At 52.5% G+C, this 22455-nt stretch overlaps 1 protein-coding gene across 1 annotated transcript; it reads right to left on the reverse strand.

Annotated features, from left to right (window-relative positions):
* Positions 1 to 2054: 2054 nt before the first annotated feature.
* EEF1A2 (eukaryotic translation elongation factor 1 alpha 2) lies at positions 2055 to 16338 on the reverse strand. Its single transcript, XM_066198706.1, has 8 exons — positions 16254 to 16338; positions 14544 to 14766; positions 10299 to 10478; positions 9016 to 9312; positions 5085 to 5235; positions 3434 to 3690; positions 3111 to 3345; positions 2055 to 2444 (listed from the first exon to the last, which is right to left on the reverse strand). Exons 2-8 carry the CDS (start codon positions 14685 to 14687, stop codon positions 2317 to 2319), a joined length of 1392 nt encoding a protein of 463 aa, XP_066054803.1. The 5' UTR covers positions 14688 to 14766; positions 16254 to 16338; the 3' UTR covers positions 2055 to 2316.
* Positions 16339 to 22455: the final 6117 nt, after the last annotated feature.

The following is a 22455-nucleotide window of genomic DNA, read 5'->3' on the forward strand; positions in this document are numbered from 1 at the left end:
ATGAGGCTGAAAACTTGGCCCTGCTCTGAGCCATGAGCAAGTCTGAGTTAAACCCTCTGGGGTTTATATTTTTGCTGTTCTGCAGTTCCATCATTAATTACCTCACCACTTGTGCAGTGCTACCAGAGTATCTTTCACAGCTCCCCTGGCATATTTCTATGGAAACGAAGCCGTGGTTTTGTCAAGCCTGTTTTTGCTTTTAAAATAGCGAGAGAGATGCAGACTTTGTGCCTGCTCTTCTCTGTCCCCCACCTGACCCCACGGTTGTCCCCACTCCTGCTGTGCCAGGGGCTGGCTTCCATGGGGCACCAGGGAGCTGGAGGTTCCTGAGCAGCGTGGGAGGGATATTCCCACAGGAGTTCCTGCTGCTTTTAAGGATGCAGGAAGATCACGCACATGAGGATGTTTTCCTGCTTGGAAATACCCAGGAAGAGGCACAAGTTGTCTCAGGGAAGGCATGCCTCGGGAGCTGGGAAATGCAGGGGGAGCTGGAAGATGAGATTAAACTATCAGTGGGGAAACAGCCTTCTTCTGTGGCTGTGCTGTTGCCTGCAGGGATCCCCAGATCCTGCTCCAATTTGTGGCCTGCCAAGGACATGGCACTTCAGAGAGCCCAGATACTGCAGAGACCTTGGGAATCAAATTGATTTCTATGGCTGAAGCTGGTGGATGTGGGGTGCGTGGAGAGGGGTGAGGAGCCTTGGTGGCCTGTGCACAGTTTTGGGGATCATGGCCCAGGGAGACAGTCCGTGTCCATGGGCTGCCAGATGCAAACATGGGATGGGGAGAGTTTTGGGGAGCAGGCAGGGTGAGATCATGCAGAGCTCTCTGTAATTCAGCTGCATGTCAGCTCCTAGAGGCTCTGCCTGGGGACACTCCAGGAGTGCTCTGCAGAGCATCAGATGTTAATTAGGATCATTAAGGGCTTTGTGACACAAACAGTAATGATGATCCTTGTGGTCTGGAGCTCTCCTGGGAAGGGCCTCGCATGATGCTGCCCTTCACAGAGACCGTGTAGAGCCATCTGTTCCCAGCACTGTCTCCTCCTGAAAGCCAAGTCGTGGGTACAGACAAGTTCAGGGTGCCCCAGCACACTGTTAATGCCTCCTTCAGGGAGGAAATGTCCCTTGGAAACATCCCCGGAATGATGCAGTGGAAACACAACTCTCACACCGCCTCCCTCCTTCTTCCTGCCCCATTGTACCACTTTCTGCTCCTCCTCACGCTCAGCGCTCCCACTCAGGCCCCCTCAGCTCCTGGCTGTTGCTTTTTGGTCAATCCCACCCACTCAGCAACCACAACCCTCTGGACTGGGACAGCTGCACTGGGTGGAGCTCTCCCAGCTCCATCGTGATGGGAGTCAAGACACTGCCCTGGGTGAAGACCATGACTTTCAGGGCTTCTTGTGAGACCTGAGTCATGTCGGGGCTTCAGGCAGGAAGAAACATTCCTGCTGTGTTGCTTGGAAAGGGCTGGGGGATCCACCATGTGTGAGGCAGAGCAGCATGTGGGGAGAGAAGGCAGTCTCAATCACTGCTCCCAAAAGTGATGGGGAATGACAAAACCCAAAGTGATGCTGCTCGCCCTTCCAGGAGACATGGGGTGCCCTATTTTCCTTTCTTTCAGGGGCATAACTGTAGGAGCTCAACTGAAGCCTATTTTGCATGAAAAAAAGATATAATAAAGACCCCGGAAAATTATTTTAGAGGCTTGAGCTGGTTAAGGAGAGCCTCAAAACTGCTGTGAGAGCTGTGTCTGATTCAGGCTGGGGGAATTACCCTGGTCAAGGGGTGCAAGCTGGAGAAGGGCTGAGTGCTGGCTGACACCCTAAATATGGGCTCCCAACTGTCCTCCTTCCTCCTTATTTCCATCCCAGGCCCTCCCGTGCCCATCCCCACCACCTACTCTAAGAGAGACTACATAACCCCCAGCCAGCCCAGCCCCTCTCAGTTACAGACGCACACACACACACAGAGCTCCACACCTTTTGGGTTGGTTGGTTTGTTTTGATTTTTTTTTCTTTTGGGAGGGGAGGGGAGTTTGTCTGGTTTTGGTTTGTTTTTCTTTTTTTTTTTTTTTTTTTTTTTTCCACTGTGGATGTTGTACCAGTTTTATTGGTAAAATTAACATGAAGCCTCACAAACGCTGGAACATGCTTTTCCTTTTAAAGAATTTCCACTGGACCTTAATGGTGAGCATCCAGTCGTTGACATATAAACTCTTACAAGCTGATGTGCACACGTGCGCCCGGGGGAGACGGTGGCAGCGTCCTGGTGTCAGGGATGGTTTCTGCGCGATGCACGGGGAGCCCACGATTCATTTGCCAGCCTTCTGGGCCTTCTGGGCAGACTTGGTGACCTTCCCAGCACCGCCACTCTTCTTCTCCACATTCTTGATGACGCCCACAGCCACGGTCTGCCGCATGTCACGGACAGCAAAGCGGCCTGAGGGACAGAGGGAGGAGGAATGCCAGTGAGGCACCAAGGCTGAGCTCAGATCTACACCCCCCACTCATGGTGTTATCCCTGCCCTTGGAGCAGGTTCCTGCAAGGAAAAGCCTGGATCTATCAACCCTTGCTAGTCCTGATGAGCCCCTCTTTAAAATAATGGTTTTTAAACTTAAACCCCAGCTCTTCTCTGTGAGCTCCCAGCACTGCTAAAGCTTCCAGATGTGCAACATCAGCCTGGTCTAGTGGAAGGTGTGTCTGCCCATGGCAGGGGGGTGGAACAAAGTGGTCTTTAGTGTTCCTTCCAATCCAAACCACTCTAGCATGGCACTTCCCTGCATTAAAAGGTGGCCTCCACTGAGCAAACTTCCCTCTTTTTTCTCCTGACCAGTTGTTTTAGGGCAGAGAGGAGGAAACTGGAAAATGTTTCTGTGTTCAGAAACTATCTGGGTTTAGTAACCATGATAAAGGAAAGGTCTTGTTGCTCCCAGAGGGAAAACCCAGCCTTTGGAAACCCAGCTCAGCACCACATGGGGGAAAAAAGAAACATCCTCAGCTCCCTCCCCATCTAGCTGTAAGAAGCTCAGCATGTCTGGTGTGAGCTCTGCACCCACAGAGCCCTCATGCTCCTCCTCAGGAACCCTCCAAAGAGCCATTCCTTACCAAGGGGTGGGTACTGGGAGAAGCTCTCCACACACATGGGCTTGCCAGGGATCATCTCCACAATGGCTGCATCACCCGACTTCAGGGACTTGGGGTTGTCCTCCAGCTTCTTGCCGGAGCGCCGGTCGATCTTCTCCTTCAGCTCAGCGAACTTGCAGGCGATATGTGCGGTGTGGCAGTCGATGACGGGCGAGTAGCCAGCACTGATCTGGCCAGGGTGGTTCAGGATGATCACCTGGAGGGACAGAGCCGTGTCACAGCCTGGCTGGGAGCTGGGGGACGGTGGCAAGGCAGGCGTGGTGGAATCAAGGAGCCCTGCTCACCTGGGACGTGAACTGCGCAGCCTCCTGCGGCGGGTCCGACTTGCTGTCCCCGCAGACGTTCCCGCGGCGGATGTCCTTCACTGAGACGTTCTTCACATTGAAGCCCACGTTGTCCCCGGGCAGGGCCTCGCTCAGGGCCTCGTGGTGCATCTCCACAGATTTCACCTCAGTGGTGATGTTCACAGGGGCAAAGGTGACCACCATGCCAGGCCGCAGGATTCCGGTCTCCACTCGGCCCACGGGGACTGTGCCAATCCCTGCGGAGACAAGGACAGAGTGCAGCAAAATTCAACCTGCTTGGTGTATCCCTGGGCCAGAACATGGATTCAGCAAAAGCAAGATTTCTCCAGGGGTTGTCACCGAAGAACATGTTTGCTCCTTGCCCAAAACCCCCAAGTTTTCAGCAGATCAACGCCAGGATCTTGAAAATAACTCTGAGTCCATCCTTCCTACTGAAAGTTTTGTAAAAAAGAAGTAACCCATAGTCAGAAAGTCCTGAGCGATCTGCATGCCCCGAAAGTCCTTCTCCTGGAGCAGCTGTGGCATCTCCTGCATGGAGGACTGGGACATCCCAGCATGTGTGCAACAACACTGTCCACATCCCTGATGGCCACACCACCAGCTGTGACAGAGAATGAGGGTGGCTCATTAAATGACTGGGATATTTTACACCCTGTGTCACCAGGAGACTTTGGGAAAATTCCCCTTTGGAGGCAGGTGAAGAATGATTGAAAGAACCAACATTGAAAAGAGATTGAAGAGGTTGGCTGGACCCATCTGCTCCTCCACATCCACCCTGCTACCTCCACCTCCCCTGTTCCCACGGTGCCTCTGCTCCCCAAGGACCTGCCTCCCAATAAAACCAGATGCCTTTGCCCCAGATGAGCTAGGGGAGGACACAGACCTGCTCATCACCTTTCACACCCACTGCAAACAACAGCAGCCTGCATTAAAAACCCAGCTAAAGTCCCATGTTCAACCCCTGCAGTGCATGTGTCCTTGGAAAAGGGTGGGAAAGAGCTGGAAAAGGCTGTGCCTGCCTGATCCAGCAGCCAGGGAGTCAGCAGTGCTGTCCACTTATGCCAGCAGGTCAGAGAGCTCACAGGGTATTTATAGCTGAGCAAAGTGTCCCCATCACCTCTCTAGAGGGAAGGGGACACGCGTCAGCCACGGTGCTCCCTGCATGGCTGGCACAGCTCAGCAGGAGGAGGTGCTGATGATGGACACCAGCATTTGGGGAGCTTGGGCAGGTCACAGCCAAGCTGCCATGCACCAGCTTCAGTGGCCCTCCCTGCTGGTCTTGTCTCTCATCTGGGTCACAGAACGTTTTTTGCTGCCTCCAGCTTGCCTGGCCAGCCATGACCTCTGGACACACAAATTTGTGGCCATTTTGGCATGATGTGTTCCCTGGGGAGACCTCACAAACCTGCTGCTCCTCTCTGGTCCCTGGGCACTTTTGGGCATGTCCACCTCCACCCCGGACAGCCCAGGCTCAAATGGGGTCTTTGCCTGGGAGCTACCACCCTTTTCTCCAACATTATCTCTGGTTTGAAGAGTCAAATCCCTCCAGTTTCCCAGCACCTGGAAATGTCATTCCTGAATTTCTGTGGAATGAAGACTCCAGTTAAGGCGGAGGAGTGGCAAAGCTCACCTCCAATCTTGTAGACATCCTGGAGGGGCAGGCGCAGGGGCTTGTCTGTGGGGCGGGTCGGGGGCAGGATGGTGTCCAGGGCCTCCAGCAGGGACACTCCACTGGCGTTGCCTTCTTTGCGCTCCACCTTCCAGCCTTTGAACCAAGGCATCTGGGGAGAGAGCAGCAACAGAGAACCATAGAATCACAGGATGGCTTGGGTTGGATGGGACCTTAAAGACCATCTTGTTCCACCCCTCTGCCATGGGCAGGAACACGTTCCACGAGACCAGATTGCTCCAAGACCCATCTAACCTGGCCTTGGACGCTTCCAACACACTGAGTGTGTCTCTCCTCAGCACCCAGAGGTAAACCCAGAGAGATGTCCCACCAGGACAACCTTCATACAATCACTCCTGCCTGTCCTGGCTTTACCAGGGGGCTGGGGAGCTCCTTCCACTCCACCATCCCTGCAGGCTTATCTGCTCCCCTTGCTCAATCTCCTTCTCTCTCTTCTAGAAACCAGCAAGACATCCATTAACAGAGAAAAAGGATGGAAGGGGTTAAAGCCAGCAAACTCACAGCCCCCATACTATGGTTAAATGCAGGGAACTGCAGTGCTTTATTGGGGTGATGCTGCACATCTGGATGTTGTAGCAACAACCTGGAGCTTGCTGGTATGAAAAATTAAGCCCTGGGTCTGAGACAACCCTGATACAACCAGCAGAGATCAGTCTGCCAGGCCATTCCCCTGCCTCTGCACAGAGAGGGTTACACAGTATTTCCCCACTCTAATGTCAAACGCTTCCTGTGTGTCCCAAATCCATCACACACTTTGTGCGTGTGGCTTTTTTCCCTTAGCACCAACACCAGTGGCACAGTGCAGTGGGCATTGGGGGCTGGGGTGAAGCAAGACCCCCCGAAGTGCCCCCAGCTCCACAGCCATCCCTGCAGGATGTGGCTATGCCAAGTCTGGTTTCCTATCCTGCAATCTGCACCAGCTTTGGGAAGGAGAGAGGGAAAGGCGGGATGCAGCCAGGGAACTCAGCTTGCATCCAAAGCATGCAGGTCAGCTCCCTTCAGAGGGTATGACACCACTCGTCTATCTTGGTGGCAGTGGCAGGAGGAGCCTGGGGACAGTTTTGCAGTGGGTTCTTCCCAGGGCATTGCAACTCTCACCGTGCAGCCAGACCCAGAGCCAGGCAACAGCTTGGCAAAGTGAAAACACCATCCAGGCAGTGAGGGAGCCTTGTGTGATGTGCAGGATGACTCAGACCTTCCCCCATTCTGCTGCTGCATGGCCCAAATGCCAGGCAGGGACCTGTGCCAGCAGCTGCCTGGTGGCCACCTGCCCACAGGCTCTGCTCTCGAGGATGACAGCCACCAAGTGCCCACAGCTCCCGCCCCTCTGTCCCCACAGCTCTGGCACACAGGAGAATAACAACCTCTGCCCATGACACCTGGCTGTCAGAGCCATCCCTCTCTCCAGGGGACTTCTGACATGCCAAGAATCAGGTAAAGGTGAACTTAGACACCTTCTGGGAACAAATCTCTGCAAAACCTCAGCATGGTCTCAGGATGAAAAGTGTCTGCAAAACTTGGTTTGTGCTGCCTCCTATGGCCACCTAAATAAAACCTCTGCCATGTATTCCCCAAATCTGCTCCCCAAAGGGCAATTCCTACTCCACCACTCCTATGGCAAAAGCAGGACCAAATCCTGCAGACAGACAGGCTCCAGCTCCCCAAAATAACAGCTGAGCTCCAGCTCTTTTACACTCAAAGTTTATTTTACAGAGCAGTCCCCTTTCCCTGATTTTACCCTGCCCATGAGCACCTCAACACCCCCCCCACACCCCCCAGTGTTGAGGCTGCAGACCCAGGCAACCCCACCTCCTGGCACCAGAGACTGGGTGTGTTTGGGTTGCAGCATCTCTAGGGTGAAACTCTCCCAAACCACACAGAATGGCCCCGTTCTGCCAGCTGGAGAATCACAAAGCTGCCTCACAGTACACCCCACTTCCCAAAAAGTTCTCAAATGCCAAACTTTGATGGAAGCACAGCCCAGCTGTCATTTTTTGCAGTTGGCCTTGGGATTCTGCGCAACAGGGACGTGGGTTGGAGTCACCCACACAGAGCTGGTTCCAGTCTGACGTACCACCACACCCCCCTTGCTCAGAGGCAACAGGAGCTGCAGGGACATCATGGCTCTAATCCCCACTTTCTGATAAGTCCCCTGACAGACAGACAAGTCACTTGACTGCCTTGTGCTTCGGTGAAACCTGTCCAGAAATTGCAAGTGAAAATAATCAGAGCTTTTTCAGGCGAGGAAAGAGAGAAGAGACATCTACACCAGGTTCCTGCTCAAGCTATCCCAGAGGTGGTGCAATTTGAGGAGGAGGAGTCTGTCCCTCAACCCTCTCCAGCAGAGCTCATGCTGTTGCAGACCAGGCCAGGTTTTCTGCCCAATTCCCTAGCTCAGGCAGAACCCTGGAGCCAGCTGCCTCCTTCAGACAAAGGAGAGGGTTGTTTCATCCTCTGTCTTCTCTTGGGCAGCACATCACACTGGGAACCTGCTCTGAGACCCCTCTGGAGGAAGGGGGCCACAGAGCGCCTCCTGCTCTGTGCCTCCCCTCTGCTGCCTATTTATAGGAGAATTATTCAGGATCATCTTCCCAGCCCAGCAGCTGCTGACATTTGGAGCCTGCCTGATTTGACGCACCCAAGAACCATGGGGCAGGGTTTGGCATGGCCGTGGCTGACCTTTATCCCAGTTCTGCTCCTCAGGGAGCAGGAATCTCCCAAGCACCCCAATAATTCCTTCCTTCCAAGCCATTCCAATGAGCTTTCCTGTGCAGGGCAGGAGCCGTGTTTCATGACTGTGTGAGTTTGCATTGCAGCACTCCTCTTCCTCAGGCCTCCCCTGACCTCCCTCAGTTGCTGCTGGACTCATGGATTGCCTCCCTTGTCACAGAGCCCTGCCCTAATCCACAGGTGATGTCCTGATGTCCCCCCAAGCATCAGATTTCCCATTGGTTTCACAAGAGATTCCTGGGGTGTCTGATCTGAGCAACTTGCTCAAGGTCACACAGAAGTCACCAGGAGAGCAGGGACCTTCCTTTGGCCAGAACTTTCCAGCAATCATTGCTTTAAAAGACTAACCCTGAGGTAGCCTCTTTTCCAACAAAACCAGTGTTTTGTTGTTGTGGGCAGCCCGTCTGCCAAAAACCTCCATCCTTCTTCAGCTCTTCCTTCTGTTGTATGGAATGATGGCACGAGCCCACCCAGGGCACCCTGCCTTTGTCTCCCCACCATCCCCATCACAGAGGGAGTAAAACCAACTGGAAAAGGAGCAGCCTCAAATGGATGCTCTAGGGTGCTGTGGCTTTGGCATGGGAAACCTGGTACTTCCTGAAGAAAATGTCACCTTTAGGAGTGAGATCTCAGCGCTGGAAGTGGAGGTTTGGCCACTGCAGTGACACAGAGCATTGATGGGAAAGGGGACCTGAGACCCAGCACGAGGGAGCCCAGTTGCACTGTGGGAACTGCTCCAAGCCCAACCCCAGATTGTGTCATTCCCCTCAGAAAACAATGCCCTAAAAACACACCTGCTGCTCCTGCTGGGAGTGACAATTGCTGCTCTAATGTCACCGTGAGTTCTGACAAGGCGAAAACCTCAAATCCTGGCCCAGAAGCAAAGTCAGACAGATCATCTCCTGAAGATGCTCATGCTTAGCTGCTGGGGTGCCTGGCCAGGCCACAGCACCCATGAAGAGTGAGTCCATTCATCCTGCCCGGGGCCAAGCAGAGCTCCATGACACATCATCTGTGCTGCCAGCACGGGCCTTTGTGAACAACGGGTGCATGAAATGTTTGCAGAGCATGGAGCTCCTCTCCAGCCCGGGTCAGGACCCTCAGGCTGAGGGGAGGGAAGTGTAACACAAGGCAGACTTACATTGGGAGAGGGCTCCAGCATGTTGTCTCCATGCCAGCCTGAGATGGGCACGAAGGGAACTGTGGCTGGGTTGTAGCCGATCTTCTTGATGTAGGCGCTGACCTCCTTGACGATCTCATCGTAGCGTTTCTCGCTGTAGGGGGGCTCCGTGGAATCCATCTTGTTGATGCCCACGATGAGCTGCTTCACCCCCAGGGTGTAAGCCAGCAGGGCGTGCTCGCGGGTCTGCCCGTTCTTGGAGATGCCGGCTTCAAATTCGCCCACACCGGCAGCAACGATCAGGACAGCACAGTCAGCCTGGGGGGAGAGAGCAAATGAATTGCTGCATGACCCTGGTGACATCCCCGAGGGCTTTGAGGGAGTCACAGATGACTCCCTGCCAGCTGCTACCCATAACCCTGCTGATCTTTCTCCAAACTGACCCAGCTGTGCTATTTCAGACTTGCCAACCCACATGTTTCTGCACTGTGGGTGGGAAACCAGTGTGGATCCCTCCTGGATGCAGAACTCTGACCAGGACCTCATCTTGGTCATCTACAGACAAGGTTTTATTTAAAACCCTACTGAAGTCTTGCAAAAAAACCCTCTCTGGGTGGTGGGTGTGACTCCAGCCATGGAAACTGTTCCCCAGATTACTTTTGTACCAAAACGCACCAGCAGAAGCTGCCTGGGTTTGGCAGAAAGCCATGCCCAGACCAACTGGTACCTCAATGGAAATCATCAGTGGGCATGTAGTAGGGTTCACCCAGAACCCATCAGTCACAGGGAGATGCAGGAATGTCCCACAATGCAATAAGGGGAAACCACCCTACTCAGGAAGGGTAGGCCATTGGGTTTGGCAATATAATGTGGGACCAAGACAGCTGTTCCAAGGAAAAAGATGGAGAAAAGATCTGTGGAGCCTCCTTTATCCAATAAAACCTAGCAGATTATTTGAAGTTTCTTGTCTATCTCATTTGGCTGAGGCTAAAATAGTGTGGAGATGCCTTCACACCAAGGTCTCTAGCTCGCAGCATCCCAGCTCCCAGGCAGGCCACATTCATCCCACCTTCTCATGTGGGTGGAAATAGGGTGGAGAAACCACCTCTTTGTGCCCAAAGACACCCTTTCTCCCAGACACCCAGGGAGGTGCAGGACCCCTGGTGCCCCCCAGTCTCTGTGTGGACCCTGCTGAACACTCCTTGATGTCTGGTCTCTCGAGTCCCCACCTCCAAAAGCACTCTGAGAGCACCTGCATGGCCTTGAGTTGTGAAGAAAGCCTCAACCTGGGCCCCATCTCTCACCTGGGAGGTCCCGGTGATCATGTTCTTGATGAAGTCCCTGTGGCCAGGGGCATCAATGATGGTGATGTAGTACTTGGTGGTCTCAAACTTCCACAGCGAGATGTCGATGGTGATGCCACGCTCGCGCTCGGCCTTCAGCTTGTCCAGCACCCAGGCATATTTGAAGGACCCCTTCCCCATCTGGCCAACACAAGGAAAAATGAGAAACCCAAGCCCACAGCACTGGTGATGACCTCCCACCCTCCAGGGCACTTCCCAAGCTCACACAGGGTTCACACTGCAAGCATTTAAAGGTGAAATTCCCTAAATTCAGTGAGATCTGTGGTCTATTTACTAACATGTACAGGTGACAGGAGAGACTGTTCTCAAAATGTTCCTCAACAGGATGCAGGATAGGCTGGAAGAAGAGCTGTGAAATGATTTGTGGGTGGGTCTGGGTGTGCAGGACCTGGAGGCAGCAAGCCATGAGGTCTTCTCCATGAGACACCATGGTCCTGCACTGCTCTTGGGAAATCCTGTACAGAAACATGGAAAAGATGCTTCTTGTCCCACTAAATGTCTCTGAGAGGATATTTATATACTTATCCCATTCCCTAATGCTAATGGAGTTATTGAAAAATGTCTGTTTATGAGATTTATTTTGTTTTATCTCCCATGGGTTCACAGAGATGCACACACAGGGACATGGTCTAGTGGTGGGCTTGGCAGTGCTGGTTGGACTCTATGATCTTAGAGGGCTTTTCCAACCTAAATGATTCTCTGATTCTGAGATTTTAATCCATGACTCAGACCTGTGAGGCAGCTGGTTAGTGGGAAAGGGCACTGCTACATGAGTGAGCCCAAAACTGGCAGGGGTGGAATGGGTTAAAAGAAAATGAAATGAGAGATGGTTGCTATGAGCAGAAGAGAAACGTGATTGATTTTTGCCACAGAGTGTGCAAATTCACAGGAAAAGCTACTGTGGGCTGCAGCCAGACCAACTGTCGTTGCCAAATGGCCAAAATCGCAGCCAACATTGTAATGCAGGAAATCACGCTGGGGGAGATTAGCTCCAGTAAATCTTTCTGCCCTGTGATAAAGCACATTCCCTGGTGAAACCACGGTGGCACTTCCAAAGAGCCTTCTCCTTTGGGTTGGAGCCCTTTGACGTCACTGCACCAGGGAGAGCTGGATTTCCCTCCAGCGTGGAGGTCGTGCTCCCAGTCTGAGCTGGGATCCTGCCAAGGTGGAGATGGGGAAGGACAAGCCCACCCTTGCTGACCACACTGTGTGCTGGGGCAGTCAGGGGAGCCTGGCCAAAGCAAGGGGTTAAAATGGGCTGCAGCCATCAGCTCCTGCCCTCAGATACAAGGGGGGTTTAAGGTAGAGAAAGGAATTTAGGTAATTTGCAGATGATTTAATGGTCTCCTACTGCTATGCAAGGTCAGAGCTGTGATACCCTGCTCCCATCCATCCATCCATCCATCCATCCTTCTGTTCCCTGCAATCACAGTTTCTGCTGGCCCATTATCAATCACCGGTCAGAGGGACGCACTTCCCCATGGCAGGTATCCAGCACTCCAGAGATGAGCCTCCCCAGAAAAGAGAACACAGCATCACATCCAAACCTGCCCTGCCCACACCATGCCCGGGGGCTGGCCTGCTCCATCTCCCACACTCCAGCCCTGTTCCCAGCCAGCACAAGGAATTAATGGTGACAGCCTGTTTCATAACAGCTGAGTGCTGCGATGACTTTGCAGCTTGCTCCGGAGGATTACGGGCAAAATCCTAAAGCCAGAGGCAAGATTTCCCCTCCTCAGAGGGGATGCCAGGTCAAGGAGGTGATGCTCCATCTCCGCTGGGAAGCTGTGCGCTCTCACTGGGATGGAAAAATCCAGAACCAAGTCTCTTCTCCTGAGCATCTTCCTGACATTGGATTTAGCAAAGGGGTAGAGCAGGAGCTTGGAGGATTTTAGAATCACAAAATGGTTTGAGTTGGAAAAGACCTCAAAGATCATCTCATTCCAACCCCTCTGCCATGGACAGGGGCACCTTCTACTAGACCAGGTTGCATCAAACTCCATCCAATTTGGCCTTGAACACATCCAGGGATGGGGCCAGGTTAATCCTTTCCAGCACACACATCAAACTCCCCCTTCCCAGGGAACAGGGAGGGGTCATCAGAGTGTGCTCATTTACTGCTGGCAACGGAGATACAGCAGGGCATGGTGCATTTGTGCATTGCATTAACAATGGGCTCTTCTCGGGCAGGAGGTCAACCAGCACATCCCACAGCCTTTCCCCCATCAGCAGCCTACTCCCTCCCTTCTGGATGGGGAAACTGAGGCACAGAGTAGACCCCTGGCTCTCTCACAGCAGCTGAGTGGGAATCAGCACCTTTTTGCCATCAGCCATGTCCACACACACAACCAGCTGCTCATCACGTGTGAGACCCCCCCCTCAGAGCTTGGCATCACACGTAACGTGGAGACAAATGAGATCCTTTATTTAGCAGTTTCCCTCCTTTCATGGGGTGTATTCAGTTACCCAGAGCTGGTGTTGAAAAACCCAGGGTATTATCTAGCTCTGCACAATACCTTCCCTGTTCAGTGCCAGAAATAGCCTGAATTTCCCTGATCGAACCCCAGCAGAGGGACAGTTTTCTATTCGGAGGCCACAAACACTGATTATTTCATTTTTTAAAAAACAGAACAACTCTTCTTTCAGAGATACTGTTACCTCTGCCCTTGAATCAAAAGGAAAAAAGGGAGAAATCCTCGCTCTTTTCTCTTAAATAAAATGACAGACCCTGGGCTTTTTTGTTGGCCTTTTGGGTGCACGCAGGCCTCCATTTCCCGTGAATGCCACCTAATGGAAGCAAACCCTTCCCCAGCCCTGCATCAGAAAATGGAGTCTGTAAGCTCAGTCAATAGGCTATTAATAGCAGCCTCCGGTGCCCGCGGATCCTGGCAAGTCAGTGAAAGTGTCTATGCAATTAAAATCACTGCAATCACATCGATGATAACCTTATCATGCCTTATCTGATCTTATAGGTAAAGAAGGGGAATTTATGGAATGGTATCAGCAATCATTTTAAACCAGAAGAGAATGATCGTTTTGTATGAAGGAAGAGGCTCTTTGGCTTACAGATGAGAAAAAAAGGCTGAAAGTAAGGCAGGAAAATAAGGGATTTAGTTCAGATGCTATTGGCAAATTAAAAAGGTTAAGATAGATGGCAAAATGTGAAATCAAAAGTGGCAGCTCTGTAAATTTTTTTTTTTTTTTTTTTTTTTTTTTTTGTCATTGAAATGTGACCAGAAAAAAAAAAAATTAAAAAGGAGGGATATCTGCATTCCCAGAGTGATGACGACAAGCCATCTTGTGAGTGACAGGAGCTGCCCTATGGATAACACAGCCAGGCTGTTCCTGGCTCACCCACTTCTCTAGAATTTACCATCCTGAATTTCTCAGGACTCCCCATTGACATTTTTCTTCCCAAGACTGTTTCTTCCTCTTTAATCTTGGGGTTTGCCACGTTACAAGTATCGGGTGGTGCTTTGCTGTGCGACAGCTTCTAAATGCATGCATGCTAAAATTGTTATAAATGCCATCATTGCAGGGGTCAAACAGAAGAATTTAACTTAAACGCTCAGATTTCCAGCGAGTTTTCTGTATCATAGGCTCCCAATCACACTTCACATCAGACCACCTGCCTGAAGAAAATGAGAATGAGGTTCTTCAACTGGATCAAATGAGTGGTCCAGCTGATGCTGCACCTTGTCCCCAGCAGGCACTGGAAACTGATGCTTCAGGGTGAAATTCAGGCAGCCCTGACCTATGCAGAGAGGGATTATCAGGTTTTCCCCCTCACGCATCATATTGAGAAGGAATTTCATGCCTTGAAGCACCACGGTTTGTGCCTTTTGCAGAATCCTAGCGATTCCTGCTGGTTCCCTAAGCCATCTTGCAGACCTCGCCGTGCCCCTGCCCTCATTAAGAGCCGGCAGCACGGAGTCCCCCAGCTCCGGAAAAGAGGGTGGCGAGCGCCCAAATGGCCTATTTTCCCAAGGCCAGAGAAGTCGGGAAGACCCAGGGGTGCAGAGGGAGAGAAAAATAGATGGGAACAAAGGGAGAAATAGAAGGTAAGAGAAGGGCAGCACCAGCAAAAGGGGGATGATGCCTGCGGGATACCCGCGGGGATCAGCGCGGAGCATCCCCGCGGGTGGGAATGCGGGGCGGGGGCAGGCGGAGGGGCGGGCTCCTCACCTCGGCAGCCTCCTTCTCAAATTTCTCAATGGTCCGTTTGTCGATGCCCCCGCATTTGTAGATGAGGTGCCCGGTGGTGGTGGATTTCCCAGAGTCCACATGCCCGATGACGACGATATTGATGTGCGTCTTCTCCTTCCCCATGCTGCTGGGCTACGCGGGGCTGGCCGGGGCGGGCGGCGCTGGGGAGGGCGGTGGGAACGCAGCTGCCTTTTGGGGGAGGCTGCGGGGGAAGAGTCAGGCTCGTCAAAAAAACAGCCCCCCTTTGTGCCAGCCCCCTCCCAGCCCTTCGGGAAAGGCTGTCCTCCCTTCGTCCCACCTTCCCGCTGGACCATGCGCCCGGGGGTGCCCGGCCTCGTCTGGCAGCTCTGCCCGCGCTGGGTCCGAGCCAGCCTGCCCCCGGAGGAGGCCAGCCGGGCTATTTCGGGCTGCCACGTCCAGCCTCCAAGTCTCGGCAAGGTGCCGTGTTTTTCGGCATCTTGCCCTCCACCGCCCTCGCGGAGACCCCCGGTTCCCAGGGCTACGTCATCGATGCTTCGAAGGTGCCCTTCCTCCCTGGAAAACCTTCCCGCCGCCTTCTCGCTCTTTCCAAACCCGAGGGCATCTCCTCCATGTCGTGGGTGCCCTGGGAGGAGCCGAGGGTGCCCGTCCTCCCGGGCTGCCCTCACCGCTCCCCAGCTGGGCACAGCTCAGGTGACAACAGAGCGTCTGCAAAATGGGGTGGACAAAAATAGCCCTCGCCTGCTCCCCAAGCAGGGCTGCGAACAGCGGGGCCGCCGAGGGCTCCTCTGAGCCTGCACTCGGGGGGGTTATTATATTTTGCTGCCATGAAACTGGATGGAACAGAGGGAGGAGGCTAAAAACGCGAACGGGTATATCCGGGGAGCTGTCCTGGCATCTCCCGGCGTTGCCATGGCTCTGCAGCTGCACACAAACCGGGCACAATTAGGAGCTTTAATCTGACGTCTAATAAAATCCAATTTCACGAATCTGCCCATAGAAGTAAAGGAGGTCAGGAGGAGTTTGCTGCTCTAATAGCGATTCAGTCATGCGGGTGATAACATTCCCAGCGAGAAGCTTCCCTGGGCAGCAGGAGCGGCGGCTGTCCCGTCCTCCTGCCCTTGAACCCAGCCTGCCCGGATCTGGCCATTTTGAGGCTCCACTGAGATGCTCGGTCCCGGGGCTCCCAGTCCTGGGTGCGGGTCCCTCTCTCCCCTGCAGACTCCTGCCACACGGGGGGAGATGTAGGATCGCTTTGGGGGATTTTTTTATTATTATTATTTATGTATTCCTTCCCCAAGGAGCTAAAGGCATCCCTGCCGATGGCAGGGGGGGTTGGAACGAGATGATCTTTAAGGTCCTTCCAACCCGAACCATTCGAGGATTCTGTGATTCTAAAGGCAGGGTGGGGGGAGGGGAGGGGGGAGCTGGGGGGATTATCAGGTTTTCCTCCTCGTGCACAACGTTTAGAAAGATTCTCGCGTCCTGAAGAACCACGGCTTGCGTGTTATTTCCCACCTGCGGGAAGACGCACCTGCGGGATGAAGGAACGGTCCAGCCCCATCCTTTTTCCTCCTCGGGGTACCCCCCACCCCAGGGACTGACAGCACCCGCACACGGGGGGGGTGGCACTGATGTCCCCTGGGGCAGGACACCCCCCCCCGCATCCCGCTTGTCCCCCCCATCCCGCCGGGGTCCCGCAGCTCTTACCGGGGCGGCGGTCGGGGCGGCCAGAGGCTGCCGGCTTGGGCTCCGCCGGCTTTATCTCCGCGGGAGGGGCCCACCTATCGACGGCGGCAGCGCAATGCAGCGGCCCCCCCGCACTACGGCAATGCGGTACCGGGCGGGGGAGGAGGAGGAGGAGGAGGAGGAGGCGCGGGGGGGACGGGGGGAGGAGGAGGACGACGAGGAGGAGGAGGAGAAGGAGGGAGAGGCGGGAGAGACGGGGGACTGGGAGGGAATGTGTAAGGATGGGAAGGAGGTGGAAGGATGGGAGATAAAGGGATGGGAGGAAGATGGAGAGGTGGGAAAAATGGAGAGGTGTGGAGAGATGGAGGGGTGGGAGACGGAGAGATGGGAAGGTGAAAGGCTGGAAGAAGTCAGAGGGAGACAGCAAGGTGGGAGATGGAGAGATGGGAGGAAGGTGGAAGGATAAAAGATGGAGAGACAGGAGACCTGGAAGATGAAGGCATGAGAGGGAGGCGGAGAGGCTGCAGGCAGAAGGATGGAAGGATGGGGAAAATGGAGGAGAAATGGAGAGGCGGAGGGGTGGAAAATGAAGAGATGGGAAGATGGAGAGATGGAAGACTGAAATCAGAGGGAAACAGCAGGATGGAAGATAGAGGGATGGGGGAAAGATGGGAGCATAAAAGATGGAGAAACATGAGAGATGGAAGATGAAGCCATGAGAGGGAGATGAAGGGATGGAGGAGATCGAGAGACTAGAGACAGAGAGATGGGAGGAAGACAGGTAGATGGAGGGAAGGGCTTTTTGGAAAATGATGGAAGTGCTGGCCCAGGGGGACTTGGACTCCCTGTAGCAGCCTGGGAGTGAAGGGACAGGGCTGGGTTTGGAGAGGGCCACCAAGTCCCATATCCCTCGAAGTGCTGTGCCCCCCCAGAGGCTGGGAGGAAAGGGGTCCCTGCAGGGCACAAACACGACCCTGGGCAGACCCTGAGGGATCTCTGCCTTGTTGGGAATGCATCAGTCTAGGAGCAAGTGACAAAGCAAGGGACAAACAGAACAAAATCGATTTCTGCACCTGCAACACAGATAGGAGCTGCTCAAGAATTTGTGATTTAACATCATCATCTCATTTTTAACAGGAAGTGGGGTTCAAGTCCTAGGAGGATATGGAAACCATAAGTAATCTCCTTCAGTAATATAATGACATTTTCTTTGCATGAAAAATAGTATGTAGTGGTCAGAATACTTATGTCTGTGTCAGCTGTGCATTTCCAAGGCCAATCCAAAATTTTCTGTGTCCCAAAGCCAAATATAGGCCAAAAGAAAGCTAATTTTGAATAAAGTTATGAAAAAACCCAGAACAATTTTATGGCCCAGACCATCCTTCCCATGAATTTAACAGCTAAATTAGATTACCCTTATGAAGATACTCTTACCTTCCTAGACTAATGGTTAAAAACGTATTCATCATGTGGATAAAAATGTTCTTAATTTCTCATTAGTGCTTAAAGGGAGACCTTTTTGAATGAATATTATAGTTCACTGGTATTTTCTTAGGAATATGATAGTCAAGCTATCTTTTGTTTTTATGAAGCATTCCTTGCACAACATAAAATGCACTGAGTGCCAGGAAAAATAAAAAGAAACTTCCAAGGAGAGGGCTCTAAGAGGATTTAAAGAGATTACCTCAGCCTTGTTTTGGGGACTGGGGTAGAAGCTTTACCACAAGTCTGGATGGGCTGGAGATGAGCAGCAAGTGTGATAACGTGGAGGAAGGAGAGGTTTATAAATCCCTTATTCTTCCTATCCTTATTTTAGTGCTTTGCCCATTTTTTTTTCCACAAGGGCTGAGGCAGCCTGGAAACTGCCCTCAGCAGGGCAATGTCTGAGTTTAATAATGAAGATGGGGATGGAGTAAATCCTGGTCACCTCTGCCAGGTGAGCATGGGATGGGCCTCTCCTGCCTCCTTTCCTTCTCCAGTAAAAAAAATTTTAGTTTCCACCCCTTTTCCCAGGCAGGAAGAGGAGAACTGGGCAGTGCCCTGTTCTGCACTGAAATAGAGCCTGACAGCCTATCAGCCTATAAATAGTCCAGGACCTGAGCAGGAGAGAGGGCTGTCAGACCTGGCTAATCCCAGCTCCCTTAAGCCACTTTACCCCAGCCTGGAGAGGCTTAAAGCCACAGCTGTGTGCCCAGGTTTGCCTGGCACCCAGGGCAAAGGACATCACTGAACACATGTGGCTCTGGGGACCATCAAGCTCAGCTGCCATGCCTGAATGGAACAATTTTCCCTCACAAAAAACGGTGTAAATTTGCCCTTAAATGTTCAGCCGTGTAAAATAACAGAGACCCAAGCAAGCAAAATCCGAGGGCGGCGGAAGTTTGAAGCCCTGTCTCCCTCCATCTGGCGTCAGATCCACATCCCTGCTGAAACAATTCCCCTACATCATACTGAGGCTTGATTCACCCTCCTCATGAGCCATCACCAAATGATTTAGGGAGACTCAAGAAAACAGAAACCCCCCTTCCCCAGAAGGGATGGGCAGGCTGCACACAAACATGGCAGGGACCTCTTATTCCTTTCACCATCATCACCTCCACCCCATCCAACCCCACAGCCCCTGGGCTGACATTTGGTGCTTTAAACTATGCTAAAATTGCCATTTGCCCAGACATAACAACGGGAATTTTTTTTTTTTTTTTTTCCCAAGAGGCCTGCACAGTGTGATTGGGAGAGGGAACAATCCGCAGTGCCGGTGATTTGTATGGATCTGGGATGCGAACACCCCAGGCTGCCTTCCTGGATTTGCCTGGCTCTGGGGGTGTTTCTGCCTGGGAGTGTTCAGCTCACTGAGCAATTGTGTGTTTGTGGGTATAAAATGCAGCAGGTCTCCTCTGAAGGAAGGGGTTTGGGCAGGGCAGACGGCAACCACGAGGAATGCCAGCCCGGATGTCACTCCAGAAGCTCTGGTCTCACAAGGGAGAAGTTTGGGCTGGACAAAGGGATGGCTGTAAATTGCTATTTTCTTTCTATGCAAAGAAATAGAGTCCTTGAAAGGAAGAAGTGCAGCCTGGCCTCATGCCAGAGCCATCAGAAAAGCAGATCAGAGGTGGATAGGGCAGTGGTTGTCCTTTAAAGGGCAGTTTGTGGACAGAGTGGAGGCTGCTGGGTTTCCTTCTTCCTATGTTCAGGCTTTCAGCTCCTTCCACACCAGCTTTGGAGGCTTTGCCGAGGCTTCGCATTCTGATATTTCAGCATTTACCATCTGCTGGGAGTGGACAAGCTCAAAATAACCAAGGCACTGACCATCCTCTCCTTGTGTACGCATCATGCATCCCGTGGCAATCCTCGCTGCTGGAGCACACAAAACATTGCAGCTAAACCCCAGATTAACTGGTGTTAAAACAGGATGGGATTCCCTGCTGTACGTCCCAGCGGTTTCTAGAGCATGTTTACCTGGGGCTGGCTCTGAGGTCAAACTTTCCAGGTCTCTGTTTTTTACATGCCATGACCCTCCCAGTGTGTTTGCCTGGCAACACTCCTGGCCCAAGGCACCAAATAGGAAGAGATAATAGGATTACAGAATCCCAGCCTGCTTTGGGTTGGAAGGGATCCTAAACATCATCTCATTCCAACCCCACTGCCACAGGCAGGGACACTTCCCACTAGACCAGTTTGTTCAAAGCCTCATCAGACTGGCCTTGAACACTTCCAGGGATGGAGCAGATTTCATGGACTTTTAACATGAGCAGGTTTTTCAGCTCATGTTCATGTTGTAGACCTGGAGAGGAGAGATAAAGACAGGATTTATGGGACAGAAAGGCAGGGAAAGGAGGAGAAAGGGAGTATTTTGAGGTCCTGCACTCAGCGCATGCTGCTGATACCTTTAAATTGGAGCCAGAGATTTAAAAATAAACTTTGGAAGTGATAACAAGACATCCAAGTCCTCCAGCCACTTGGCCAGGTGGGGATGGAGCCTGATGTCATCCCTGATGGGACAGCAGAGCACCTAGTGCAGGGTGGGCTGCTCCTTAAGACCCCCACGGTGCTCACACCACTGGGACCTGCCCATTGGGGTTCAGTCACAGCCATTGGGGGTCCAAGGTGATCTGAGGTGGCAGTGCTGGAGAGACAATGCCTAAAGGCCTTGAAAACTGTCCCCATTCATCCTGGGTGTCAGTGGTGCCACACAGCTCCAGAGGATGCTCTTCCAGGAACCCCAAACATCTGAGTTATGGGGTTGAGGCTGTGGAGGATAAAACTGCTCAGCCTGAGCTGCTGCCCATCTGGGAAGCAGCCAGGATGAACATTTCCATGCCGTGAAATATCTTTTAGCACCAGGGAAGGAGACAAACACCATTTCATCCACATCTCATCAGGGACACTGTGACATTTCTGGTGCCTGGCTGCAGCATCTGTGGGGGCTGCGAGACGCTGATCCCTTAAATCTCCCCATGAGCTGAGGATGGGGGAGAGCCCAATCTAGGTCAGGCCCAAATGAGATAAGGCACCTCTGCCCTGTGGTTTAGTGCTGTTTGCAGGATGCTGCCTTGCCCCTGGGCCGTGCTGGCTTTTCAGCAAAGATGTCTGGTGCTGTGTCAAGCTACACCAGATTGAAGTGTTTGTTTTGGCAGCTGTGCACATCTCCCAGTTAGGAAAAGCCTGATTAATCTCAGGGATGGCTTTTCCTATCAAACCACAGCCACTGAGTGAAAAGAGCCCTGGCTGCCCTCATCTTCTGATGGCTTTAATGGAAATGTTAAAGGAGATACCTGGATAACAGCATAAGCTTTGGATGCATCCAGAGGTGAAAAGAGGATCAGGGAACTTAATGAGAATTTTTTTTTTTTTTTCTGAACCAAGCCCCATCCAAGCCCTAGGGTTTATATTAGTGAATAATTTGTTTTCATGTGGTGGCAGTGACTGGCAGTGGCATCTCCCCTGATCCCACAAAGAAGTTGCTGGTGTAGGAGTTTTTGCACACATGGATCCTGCTCAGTGTTGCTGCTGGCTTCTGCAGGATGATTTTCCAGGTTTTAGAGAGGAACAGATGAACCAAAAGTCAGGAACTTGTGGAACCAAGTTCAGCACAAGCCTCTGGATTACAGCAAGCAGCTGTCATCTCTCTTCACTGGCTTTTCCAAATTGAAGACATCCCTTTTGCACAGGCAAATCAGACAGTTTGCGACTCTCTAACTTACTCCACAGCGTATTTTCAGATCAGACTCAGAATTCTGGGGGTCCTGATGCCAATTCCCTGTGCCCTTTGGGAAATCAGACTGCAGGTGAGAACAGCAGAGCTGCTGCCATCACCATGGGAACAGTGACCCATGTCCTGATCTGACTCTGGTTTATTCTCCTGCCAAAGTGGCACTTGGGTCACTGCTGCACATGTCCCAGAAAGGCAGAGCACGATTTTCCAGGTAAAATATGCTGCTCAAGCACTGTGCTTAAGGAAAGTCTTTCCCTGCATTTCTGGGACATTCCCTTTTCTGATTTAAACCCGTATAGGCAGAGGAAGATGCCCAGGCATTTCTATCAGGCCACAACCTGAGCATGGGCTTGGTGTCACAGCCGCTCTGCTCTGGCCAGAGACGGCCCTAATGTGGCACCTGGGATGAGTATTTTGGGTATTTATTATCCATAGGTGGCAGCAGCTGCCTGCGCCGGGCGGACGCTGCCCTAATCCCAAACCTGGCAATGAGTAACAGAGCCGGGAAAAGGCAGGGGAGGAGGAGGAGCGAGAGAGGGAGGAGGGGGAAAGAAGGACAAGCCTGAACACAGGTCCTGCCTGCTCCCTCCTCGCAGCAAGAGGTCCTCAACAGAGGGAGAATTAGGGAAACGCCTCCGTGGGGCAGGATCAGGCTTTGTAGCGCTGTAGAGAGCTCAAGTCTGTGTTACTGACCAGGCTGCCCAGAGAAGCTGTGGCTGCCCCGTCCCTGCAAGTGTCCATGGCCAGGTTGGATGGGGCTTGGAGCAACCTGGGATGGTGGAAGGTGTCCCTGCTCATGGCAGCGGGGTTGGAATGAGATGAGCTTTAAGGTCCCTTCCAAGCCAAACCAGACTGTGATTCTACTGCTGTGCCAGGATTAAGTGCTGCCCTCTTACCCAGAAAGAAAATTGTTACTTTTTGCAGCCAGAAATACTCTGGTGGGGAAGGGGCTGCTGGGCAACATTTTCTTGACCAAATTCCTGCAACACCGGGATGTTACATCCCTAGAAG

The sequence above is a fragment of the Chamaea fasciata genome, unplaced genomic scaffold (genome assembly GCF_029207755.1).
Source record: "Chamaea fasciata isolate MVZ Bird 193981 ecotype frontalis unplaced genomic scaffold, bChaFas1.0.hap1 SCAF_17, whole genome shotgun sequence".
NCBI lineage: Eukaryota > Metazoa > Chordata > Aves > Passeriformes > Sylviidae > Chamaea > Chamaea fasciata.

What these genes read in the sequence shown, in the direction of transcription:
- EEF1A2 (XM_066198706.1), bottom strand. Translation starts at nt 14,687, where the DNA reads ATGGGGAAGGAGAAGACGCACATCAATATCGTCGTCATCGGGCATGTG. An exon ending in TGATCACCGGGACCTCCCAG is followed by an intron (nt 9,313 to 10,298) that starts GTGAGAGATGGG and finishes CTCTCCCCCCAG; the next exon opens with GCTGACTGTGCTGTCCTGAT. An exon ending in CTCCCAGTACCCACCCCTTG is followed by an intron (nt 2,445 to 3,110) that starts GTAAGGAATGGC and finishes TCTGTCCCTCAG; the next exon opens with GCCGCTTTGCTGTCCGTGAC.